The following is a 12601-nucleotide window of genomic DNA, read 5'->3' on the forward strand; positions in this document are numbered from 1 at the left end:
ACTTTGTCAGATAAACGTATTTCCTAACAGGTTGTATAACCAATCCTCGTTACCACAACTTGTTCTACAACTCCTGTGAACTGGAAAAAGCGCACTTTTTTATATTGTATAACATGCCGGAAAAAGATGCAAGTTATCAGAGTAAGTTGTACAAATGTATTTGACAACACTGTCTAACAAGAGATTCATCGAAAAAAGGGGGCGTGGTTTACGGCTGTGCTGTAAAATCTAAGCGCACACTGGAAAGGAAAGTTAGATTGAAAACAGCTGTCTAACCGTCGACTAACTTACGTTTCTTATTAGAATTTCAATCAACGATGAAGCTAATAAAAAAGTACGCTTGTTTCTGCAAGATTTATTTAAAATAATTTGAAATTTAAATTAAAAAAAAGAGAAGCAATCATGGCGCGCATGTGATTAGTGAGAAATTCCCTGCATGGCGAACTTTTAGATTTTCCTTTTTTGGTGAACTTCCTCTTTCCCAAGATTCGATCCGATGACTTCGACGATTTGTTGTTATCTCCACGGCAGGTCCAGGCGCGCTTCCACATCTCTCCACGGGGCTTCATAGTAAACAAGCTGGCCCAAGCGTCAATAAGAAGGCTGCTGTCTGTTTTGATAGCTAAAGAACTTAACTCCAACGAAGGCTGTCATTGGAATTGAAGTTATATAAGTTTGTTTCAAGTCAGTTTTTATAACTCCACTATACAACTTTGTTATAACAAACCGTTTCAACTGTCATTTCGATTACCGTACCACGGAGTAATATTGAAAATCGGTATGATTTTGATTTGTTGTTTTCTCTATCATAAACTCTATAAGCTGTTAATTTTTATAGCTTTTACCAGCGATATGTTCTCAAATGAATCGGTCAACAATCAAAACTATAGCAATCTTCAATAAATAAACATTATTGAAACTCTAAATTCCTCATGTACAAATTCACACCACCTAACAACACGCAATGTCAAGTTGAATATGTATGTTGAGCATCAGTTATACACGCAGAAAAATATTTTGTAGAATCAGCCTGTACGAGGTTTGATTCAACAAAATATTTTGTTGAATATAATCAACAAAAAAAAATGCATTGAATCAACCCTCGAATTTTGTTGTTTCAAATCGGGACATTTTTTTTATTTCAAAGCAGTTTTTTTGTTGAATCTACCCTAACTTTTGTTGATCGAGATTTGACAGATAGTGCGTTCAAATCAGAATTTTGTTGAAACTACGTCGGTTTTTTGTTGAATTAAATCTGGATTTTTTGTTGAAACAACTGAGTATATTTTTGTAATTTTCTGGTGATTATTTCTATTGAATCAATAAATAATATCAGCAATTCATTTTTCAAATTTTATTGAAAATCTCAAATAATTCCAATCGACTCTTGAACAATCTTGAACGCTGTCCTTGCACTGCACCTGGTGTTGCTCAGAGGTGTTGCTCGTTGAACCGCCAAGTTTGCTAAGTTGGGCGGCCATGTTATCACGCCAGTACTGGCTTCCAGGTAGATCGTGGTTTTCCACAGACTTCTGCAAGTGTGGAAAAAGCGTTAAAAAGGGACTTTTGAGGTAAAATGATAAGATGCTTACGAAGCTGGTTTCGTCGAAGGCTATTTTTTTGGGATTTCCATTCGATCTGCTGAGCTGGGTTGGTTCTCCGCCTTGCAACCTGTTGAGTCCTGGTTCTTGGTGGCTTTAAAATCACCTCGAATCTCGAGCACTTCCGTCCCGAATTTCACAAATCATTGCTCACGCTCATTGCCGCGCAAAAGAACAGACCACGGATATAATCACACGTATGACCTGGCCGCACGGAACGAAAAAAAAAACGAACTTCGAAGATGGATCATCCGCTTGCCGAGAAAAAACTTAACATTTTGACAGATAGCGGGCACGTGTAAACAACAATAGTTTTTATTTAAACCAAAAAATTAAGTTAAGTTGAATCAACGCTGTTTTAGGTAGAATCAAAGCGACAATTTTGTTGTTATTTTTCAAAGAGTTCGACAAAATACAGTAAGTTAATTCAACTCAAAGTTTTGAGTTGTTTCAATTGGTTTTCAGGGTTACTTTAACAAAAAATCGTCAAATTGAAACAACAAAATATTTTTTTGATTCAAATAGGCTTGATTTTTCTGCGTGTATTATCTATTCCCCAATAACATTTGTGTAACAAAGCGAGAAAACCTATGGTTATTTATAGAATGGTTGGTCACGCCCATTTTTCTGAAGGTGTCGTCGCATGACAATGTTAGATAAGCAGTGAAACAAACAGTGCAATATTGTTTTTATTCAACAAACTGTTTTCGAGCAAAACATTGCAGATGAGGGAACAGCATCTTGGCATATCAGCACTTTGACGTTCAATTACAGCTCATAAAAAGTGTTTTCGAGTGAAATAAAGTGATAAACAGCTCAAAAGGAAGTGAGCAAGCAAATTTCTATCAAAAGTGTTCCAAAATAAATTGTTTTAATAGTGAAAAAAAGCAAATTGCATGGGGTTAGGAGCGAGTGCATATTCCCTATGTTGTGTGTAAAAGTTGTAAAAGAGTGAAGTTGCATGTTGGTTGACTCTGTTGTAACACTTGTGTGGCACAAATCTCAAGAGTTACATAAGTCAGGTATACAAGTAGTGAAATAAACTGTTATTTAACTAACGTTGAAATTTTTTCTCGTATGTTGATCAAAAACAGCTGTCTAACTGTTATTCAACAGACGACAAGTTATGAGTGCTACTTCACACAAAGAGCAATTCCAGCTCAAATCGGGAATTTTTCTGGAACTTATGTACCCGACCCTCTCCGATTTCAATGAAACTTTTTAGACATGTTATCCTAGGCCTATATAAGCCATTTTTGTGTATATGGAGCCAATAGTACTCGAAAATAACATTTGAGAAGGGCGTAAGGTATTAAAATATTAGTGTATTTTGCAATTTAAAAATTACTGTATCTCGAAGCCGTTGCGTCGTATCAAAAAGTGGTCAAAGACAAACTTGTAGGAAATTGGACGGGCTTTCTGAAAAAAATACACTGAAACAAAAATACACGCCACTTCTATGTGATTTTTCGATTTTTATGTCTAAAACTTAAATTTAAAGGTGTTGTCACGATTTTTTTTCGTTCAAAATTTTTGAGTAAATTGCCTAAGATGTTACCAAAAGACTGACGAAAAATGCAGGATGGTATGTCCCTCCTAAAAAAACACAAAAATCATTTACTAAAACTGTTTTTTTGAAAAGTGGTCTAATCGTCAAAATTTTCAAAAACCCATAGTGAGAATCGATTCCCCAGACAATTTCACATAAAAGTCTCCATATTGACCATTGTCCTATGTCCAATCCTTGGGAAGATACAGCGGTTTTAGAAATAAAAATGATGAAAAAATGGGTTTTTATATGGTTTTTGGCAATTTCTATATGACAGACTTGGTTTTTCAGTCTCGTAAATATTTTTACCGGAAAGCTCGCCCAATTTCCCATAAGTTTGCCTTTGACAGCATTTCAATTGGATATAAGGGCTTACAGATATAAGCTAAATTACATTGTTAATAACTGAAAAGGGAATATTTTTTCCAGTGTGGTAGAAACCTGGATAGTAAATTAGCGTACGTAAATATCAAAACGAGTCAAATCAAAAAGCTGTCTCAGGCAAACTTATGGGAAATTTGACGAGCTTTCCGGTAAAAATATTTACGAGACTGAATAACCAAGTATGTCATATAGAAATTGCCAAAAACCATCAAAAAACCCAATTTTTCATCATTTTTATTTTTAAAACCGCTGTATCTTCCCAAGGATTGGACATAGGACAATGGTCAATATGGAGACTTTTATGTGAAATTGTCTGGGGAATCGATTCTCACTATGGGTTTTTGAAAATTTTGACGATTAGACCACTTTTCAAAAAAACAGTTTTAGTAAATGATTTTTGTGTTTTTTTAGGAGGGACATACCATCCTGCATTTTTCGTCAGTCTTTTGGTAACATCTTAGGCGATTTACTCAAAAATTTTGAACGAAAAAAAATCGTGACAACACCTTTAAATTTAAGTTTTAGACATAAAAATCGAAAAATCTCATAGAAGTGGCGTGTATTTTTGTTTCAGTGTATTTTTTTCAGAAAGCCCGTCCAATTTCCTACAAGTTTGTCTTTGACCACTTTTTGATACGACGCAACGGCTTCGAGATACAGTAATTTTTAAATTGCAAAATACAACAATATTTAAATACCTTACGCCCTTCTCAAATGTTATTTTCGAGTACTATTGGCTCCATATACACAAAAATGGTTTATATAGGCCTAGGATAACATGTCTAAAAAGTTTCATTGAAATCGGAGAGGGTCGGGTACATAAGTACCAGAAAAATTCTTGATTTGAGCTGGAATTGCTCCAAAGAAAAAATATGGTCATGATGACAGTATTCAACTCTTACGACAAAAAGTGGCTTTAAATCGTTAGGATAAGAGTATTTTTTTTTACTTTGAAAACTTTTGCTTTTGCTGTTACAAACTATGAAAAATAATGTGTTGGTTGAATTAAAAGTATATATTTTTATTTTGAAAGTAAATTATGTTTTAAAATATATATTCGTTTTTGCTATGTTTTCTAGTTATTAAATAATTAAAAATTATCAAAGTGAGCGATAAGTTTGCAGATTTTTTCTTTGGGCGCCTAGAAAGTTCTGTACAAATTTCTAGCGTTTGGTTATCTGTGAACTGTCCCAGACTCGTTCGTAGGCTCATGTGTCAAAAATCTTGGCTTGTGTTTCCGGAGTGTTGATTAGCGGATTAGTCGGATTCTAAGTGAGGTAAATTTAACGAAGCTGGTCCGGAAATGGAAAAAGGAATTCGCTTTGTGGACGTTGGCAATCCGGCAAAGTCCGGCAGCGACGATTCGGACAGTGAAACCGGTCAGAGTGCCGGAGACTCTAATTCTGGTGAGTGTTTTTTACAGCATGGAGGAAATAAGGTTATGTCCTTTGTTAATCTATTACAATATCTGAAATTCCGTCTACCGGAACATTTTCCGGGATTGACATCGGGACCGATGCGTTAATACCGAAATTATTTATTCCAAACAAAGTTTGATAATTTACTGCATTTTTTTTTTTTTTGTATATAATAGATGCTGATGCAAGCTCTGATGGGACGTCCAGCAACGAGGACACTGCCAAAGATTCCGACAGTGAGGATGAAGAATCCGAGCGTGTATCGTCTCAATCATCGATTACATCCATAGATGGAAGCAAAGAGAACCACCCCCCGCGAAACATAACCTCATCTGATCTTCAAAATCTCATTGTCACGCGCTGGAACCTTGGAGCTGAAGTCTTCAATGTGTTAGAAGGTATTCAATAAATTAAGCAAAACATTGTAATAGAGCCGAAGCCGAAGTGTAAACAAAGAGTATACTGCTCACGTCAGTTGATGTTTACTTTAGGAACAAGCAGGATAAACTCTTTGTTTACACTTCGGCTTCGGCCCTAGTACAATGTTTTGCTTGAAATATAATCTATCACTCTTTTTCTTATTCTGAATCATTTTTGTATTCTAGGAAAAGTGAAGGTTGATACGCTTAAGCTGTTGAGAGAGTCAGATCTGCAAGAATTGTTTGGGAAGGAGCTCATGGACGAAAAAGTGCGCCTTCGTCAAAAATTACAAACTTGGCCAGCATCTGTTATGTTCGTTCCTCCACAAGAAGGCAGCTCAAAACCGAGGAAAATCCAGCTGAACAGTTCTTCCGTGCGAGCTACTGACTTGAACGCGCTCCTCCAGACTAACGAGAAAGGGAAAATAGTAGTCAGATACTACGAACAGTACAAAACTCTCACCAAATCTCTAAGGACGGACCTGGCCGGTGTCATTGTTGATTCGTATATCGCAGCTGGACGAAAGTTTCCCATGCCTGACATGGGAATAAGCAATTCAAGTTAAACTCACTGAACACCATTAATGTTCAACACAATCTTACACGCACGCACTAACATAATGATTTCCTCTCCTTAGTTGATCTAACTAAAACAATTATTTTCTTTTTGTTTCTTTCTTTGTTTACACAGGAAACGTACTACACCCCTCGTGACAAAACCATCAAGAAGAGCAACCCATCCGGACTGATCTACCACAAGTATTTCAACTCGCCGATTCGCGGGAAGTTTCGATCGCCATCGAAGAAAAAGCCAAAGATCTCTGAAAACCGAGCACCGCCCGTCGAACCTTGTTAGTATTTTTAACCTTAAACTTGACTCAATCCCCTCCCAGCCCCCTCTTCATGAAAGAAATAAGCCACCCTATTCGGAATCAAATTACAACAAATGTTTAATTTTTCAGCTCAACAGCAACACGACGACCAAGCTTGGCTGAAGCACAACGACGCCCCGTTTGATGTGCTGCAAGTTAAGTGGAAAGCTACAGCTGCTTACCGCAAACAGACGATCGACGAAGTGGAACCTCCTTCCAAACTCGAAAAGATTCTGGATAACTGGCCCCGGTTCAAAGACGCAGTAGGACCTACGCTGGTAAGCTATGTAGTAACGAATCAATTGAATTTCATAGAGAAAATTTAAAAATACTACGCCAAATGAGCAGCACACATGGGAAGGTAAGGGGGCGGGGGGTGATTAGGAAGTTCTTCTGAAAAAAGCTATCATCAGCATAGGGAGCGTTCCTTTATTACGTTACGCATAACGTCATTTTGCAAATTTTTATGAGTGCTTATTTGAAAATTTTGCGTTACGTAACATAATTTTTCATCAAGACCCCCCCCCATCCCCTCCCCCAACTTTCGTAACATTTCGTAACAGACGCCGACACCCCTCCCCCCCTCTAACTAGGTAATAAAAGAACGCTCCCATAGGTGACATTTATCTAAGATTCTATTCTAATGCTGGACTATTCCATTCTCAGATCGACTGGGACTACGAGTATCGGAACCCGCAGGCGGCCAACCAGCTGCTATCGCGATGGGAGAGTTTCGTTCCGAAATTCATTCAGCACGCCAAACATTGCAACATTGCAGATCGATCTGGGATTAAGCTGCTTGAGAAAATCATCCAGTTCTCAATGAACAAATGTGAGAACATTAGTATTTGTAAAAATACTCAATAATAATTACGATTTATAATTTCTAGGTTCACGTGATTACCACATCTTCAAGCTGTTCCCAACCGTTTTGAAGCCGAAAAGGATTGGAAAGCGAAAGCTTCCAACAATTCTGGATGCGCAGAAAGACCATCTAGTTCATTGTTACACGGCGAACGACATCGGACCTATCATCGAACTCAGCAAGAAGAAGCGCGACTTGCTCCAACCGACAATAATCGTCGTTGGCGCTAACGATACGGAGTTGGCACAGTTCTACGTTTTCAAGGACAACGTATTCTGGAAATCCTGCAGCTTCATAAGGTGCATTGATCTTGTAGTTAAGTCTACAACGGTTCTGGGGTTGAAGTTTTCTCCGGTCAACGAGTTGGTGTGGGCCTTTTTGAGGACTTTTTTCTACCAGGAAGAAGGCGTAGAAAACTCGAAATCGAGCAGCGTGTTCAGCCTCACAAAGGCACTCCAGTAAATCGTGAAAATGAAGTGCTCTCTTTGCTCAGATATTTTTTTACGTGCTGATGATTTGATCGAACATTTGCGACTCAGACATGGAACGCCATCATTTTTTTCATATGAATGTATTGAGTGTGCCACAACATTTTCATCTATTTATACTTTTCGGCGTCATATGGAAAACCACGAGAAAAAAGATAGAGCTAATCAACAGTTAGTAACAGATGCAGGTCATCAATCAAATGATACTAGCGACACAGAAGAAACACAACAAGAAAACATAATTGAAGACCTAGAATTAGACCAATTTGCTAGTAGTAGTAACCGTATGTTAGTTGATGAAGACATCAATGTAAACAAAACAATACCTACAGATTATGTCTGCGACCAGCAGAGCAACGAGTCAGACGTGCGTCCCTCACACACCAAAAAAGTGCTAAAAAGTGCAAAAATGCCTCACGGCAAGAAAAAGAGGCGGTCCTCACCAGCAGGATCGGCAGATTTGAAGAAGCTAAAGAATGCCGAAGCGCTACCTGCAAAGCCAGGCAGTTTGAGCAAGGACGCTCAAAATTCGTCTGGAAACCAGTTCGCTACCCTGCCTGTGGACGTGAGCGAGAAGGAAGAATTTGAACGACGGGAAAAGTTGCCACCCATTTTTGTGAAAACATCGTCATCGGATTCGGTGCGAAAGTGGCTGACCGGGTTTATCAAATCTGGTGCTTTACGAGCTTCCATTCGCTTGTGTGCTGATGGACTCAAAATTCTGCTACCTACCAGAAAGGATTACAACTACGTTCGGGATTTCCTGAACAACACCAAGATTGAATACTACAGCCATGACGATCCAGGTAAACGCCCCATGAAACAGGTCCTCCGTGGCCTGTACGACATGGATGTGAGTGTGCTGAAAGAAGAGCTCAAAACTCTAAAGTTGAACGTGATCGAAGTCTTCAAGATGACGAGACACAACAAGGACATCAAGTATCGTGATCAACTGTACCTGGTTCATCTCGAGAAAGGATCGACAACGCCGTCTGAGCTGAAAGCAGTTCGGGCAATTTTCAACATCATCGTGACTTGGGAACGTTATCGTCCAGTGCATCGTGACGTGACACAGTGTTCGAACTGCTTGCAGTTTGGACATGGTGGAAGGAACTGTTTCATCAAGAGTCGTTGTGCAACCTGCGGAGGTGAGCACAAAACTCAAGTTTGCGAAACAATAAACGAGAACATCGAAGCTAAATGCTTCAATTGCGGCGGCGACCATTCGACCAAGAATCGAAGCTGCCCAAAACGAGCTGAGTTTGTAAAAATTCGGCAGCAAGCGACGACGAGGCACCAACCAAATCGTCGCAAAACACCACCAGCATACACGGACGTGGATTTTCCTGCTTTGGCGTCGCCAGTAGCAGGATCTGTTCGAGTGGTTCCAAATCTGCAGCCATTGCCGTTGAATCAGCGGCAAAAAGTTGCAGAGAATACAACACCTCCAGGCTTCAGTCAGCAACCGAGGGAAAACCAACCAGCATCAACGGGTGAAGGCAGTAGTGACCTGTTTTCACCACAAGAACTTCTGAACATTTTCATCGAGATGACAACAACACTGCGTGGTTGCAAAACTCGCCAGGAACAAGTAAGAACGCTTGGAGCATTCATCTTAAAATACAGTTCGTAGTTAACTCGTTCTAATAATTTTGAATTTTTCAATGAATTTAGTTTTTTAGTTTTAAGTTAGGATTAGATGTTAAAGTGATTTTTTCTTTTTTACCCAAATGTATTCGATTCAATGCAATAATGTAAAACAATTTGAAGTAAATAAAATAAATGTGAACAGTTAATAATAAAACGAAAAATACAACAAAGATGAAGAGCATTAAGCCATACCACTTAGCATGTAAATGAAATGTAATTATTATAAGAAAGTTCAATAAAGACATATTTAATTTCAAAAAAAAAAAAATACCTACAGATTACATAGATGATAGAATCAATGAATTAAAGAACTTTGCATTGAACTTTACCTTAAGTTTACATAGGGACTTCTCTGGCAACTTCAGAGCCAGTTACATCACAGTTCTTTGTGCTCCGCGAAAAAACCCCGTTTTCACGTTGCGATCGTACCGCCAAGTCGCGAGTTAGTGTGTCCGCGATGCGGAAAGGCACTTCAACCCACCGCAACCCGTTTTTAAACGCGGGCCAGTCGCGGAACTCGTCTCCCGGACGAGTGACAAAATGTTCCACATCGAACAACCAAACAAGCCAATCTGCCATCTTGTCTGCACTTGATGGATTAGACTCCACCAAACTTCATCCTCTGTACCAGCCCAGAAGTCCAGTGCAAACCAGATCTAAGAATAAATCTGGACATCCCGCTTGCATCCCGCGCCGGTTCCAGGTAATCCAGCCACAGCCTCCAGCAGCAGCGCTTCAGCAACGGTCCCAACCAGCAACACGTTCGACGCACTCTCAATTGGTTCGGATGACGAAAACGACGACAACGACCTTGAAGTCCAGCCACCCGAAAATTCCACGCCAGCCAAACAAAAGGCTAGCCGTCTGCCGCCAATACACATTGTTGGTATGGATATACCATCAACAATAACAGTGCTCAATAAAGCCGGTGTCCAACTGAGCGACACTGTCCAGTATCTGCTCAAGCTGACAAAAACCTCTGTTCAGCTGATGGCAAAAACTAAAGATGTTTTTTCTGCGGTGCTATCAGCGCTAAAGAAAAACAACATTAATTTCTTCACCTACAACGTGGCTGAAGACAATCCCACCAAGATCGTCTTACAAGGACTGCCAGAAATCAGCATCCCAGATCTGAAGGAGGAACTGGAGCTAATTAATATTACCCCCCGGGACATCAAGCTACTTCACAAATCCAACGAAAATGATTACGCACTCTACCTTCTCTACTTTACCAAGGGAACGGTGAAACTGCAAGATCTGCGCAAGGTGAAATCCATCTTCCATGTTGTTGTCTCGTGGAGATATTTCACTAGGCGGCCTACGGACGCGGCTCAATGTCATCGGTGCCAGCGATTCGGGCATGGTTCTCGGAACTGTAATCTTCCGCCAAAATGCGTAAAATGTGGGGAGTCCCATTTTACCGAGAAGTGCTCGTTGCCGCAGAGAGCGAACCTCGGAGTTGGGAACAATGCGGAGGTTCACAAACTGCTTGTGAAATGTGTGAACTGTAAAGGTAATCACACAGCAAATTACCGTGGATGCACCGCCAGGAAGGAATACCTCGAGAAGTTGGAGAACAACAAAAAAAAGAAACCAGCCAACTCAACGCAAAAATCTGCCAGTTCATCGGCTGCAGCTCAAGTCAACCAGGGATCTGCTGGAAAACCAAATCCACCCGGGTTTCGGACGTACGCTAACGTCACTGCATCTGGAAACACAGCACAGGACGGGGTAGCTGATGGTGATCTCTTCACGATCACGGAATTTCTCGCCCTCGCGAGAGAAATGTTTACTCGCCTTCGTGGTTGCCGAAATAAGGAGCAGCAGTTTTTAGCCTTAGGGGAACTTATGACGAAATACGTATACTCAGCCTGAGTTTTATAACTGTGATTTAAAATTTAAGCTTCCTTCTCCTATCCCCCATCTTTAGCAAGTGTAGTAGGTTTTTTGCTTGGTTTTCCTGCTTTTGTTTATTCTTTTCTCCTTATAAAATCGCATATTTAATTATCTAAGCACTAATTCATAGTTGTAAGGAAATCCAAAGCTCTATTTTGTCAACAAATTGAACTCATTGTACATTGCTAACTGGTGAAATAAAAATTGAATTGAATTGAAATTAAGTTTACATAGCTTTAGTAATTTAACGAGAGCACATGTTATACGAACACAAGGTGAAATCGAAGACAAAATTATTGATCCTCTATTAAATTTAGTTCAACAAGTAATGTTGCCTGCTATTGCTCAAGAAAAACGATGCGAATTTGAAATTTTTTTGAAGCGTTTGCGACATCCGTTTGATTTGATTTCGTCAGAGCATAAGTTGTTCAAACTACTTAAAGATAATTCGCTTTACAAGGAACCGAAAATGTACAATATAAACAATGAGTTAACTGAAATAGTTTTAAATAATGAGCCTCAAATTCAGGTCGAAAACGTAAGAGGTTGTTTAATGCCTATAGAGTTTCAAATCAAACAATATTTCGAAACCGAAAATGTTCTCATCGAAACATTACAATTTATGAATGAATTGCAGAATTCAAATGAAATTTCAAATATTATTAACGCAGAACTTTGGCAAAGCATAAAAGAAAATTATGTTGACGAAATCGTCCTCCCATATTATCTCTATTCGGATGATGCGGAGATCTCTGATGCTTTAGGAGCAAATGCAGGCACTTACAAATTTTGTGGTTTTTACTACCAGTTTCCTGTGATCCCAACTCACTATTTATCCTCATTAAACAATGTTTTCGTAGCAGCATTTGTTAATTCTCACGATTTCGCAGAATATGGCGTGAAAAAAACACAAACCATTAATTGACATTTTGATTTCACTTGAAAAAAACGGGTTAAATATTACCGTCGGTGATAAAGAATACAGAGTTTATTTTGTTCTTGGCGCTATTCTCGGAGATAATTTGGGTGTGAATACACTGCTTGACTTCACAGCATCATTTAATTCTTTTTTTTACTGTCGCTTCTGCAAACAACACCGTGATACCATGAAATACGAAATCGATATTGATAATAGTAAACTAAGAAATATACTAAATTATGATAAAGATGTAGAGCTAAACGAATTGTCAAAAACTGGTATTAGAGGGAAATCTCCATTTAATGAACTAACCAATTTTCATGTTACAAAAAACTTTGGAATTGACATAATGCACGACTTTTTCTCATCTGGTGTATGCAAATACGATTTGATGTTAGTTTTGAGTTATCTAATCTCTGATTTGAAAATTTCACTGAAAAATATTAACTACAGAAAGCAAATGTTCAAATATGGTTCCGCAGAAACTAAGTATATTTCTAAACCATTTACTCCGCAAGTTATTAAGGATGGAAATTTTAA

General features: G+C 38.9%; 1 protein-coding gene across 1 annotated transcript; it reads left to right on the top strand.

Annotated features, from left to right (window-relative positions):
- The first annotated feature begins 1593 nt into the window (after positions 1–1593).
- Positions 1594–8624, top strand: LOC120427707 (uncharacterized). The gene is made up of 7 exons (XM_052705979.1): positions 1594–4940; positions 5129–5350; positions 5558–5923; positions 6001–6222; positions 6334–6521; positions 6910–7075; positions 7134–8624. The coding sequence occupies exons 1-7, from the start codon at positions 4838–4840 to the stop codon at positions 7568–7570; spliced, it is 1704 nt and encodes a 567-aa protein (XP_052561939.1). The 5' UTR covers positions 1594–4837; the 3' UTR covers positions 7571–8624.
- Positions 8625–12601: the final 3977 nt, after the last annotated feature.

This window comes from Culex pipiens, chromosome 1 (assembly GCF_016801865.2).
Source record: "Culex pipiens pallens isolate TS chromosome 1, TS_CPP_V2, whole genome shotgun sequence".
Lineage (NCBI taxonomy): Eukaryota > Metazoa > Arthropoda > Insecta > Diptera > Culicidae > Culex > Culex pipiens.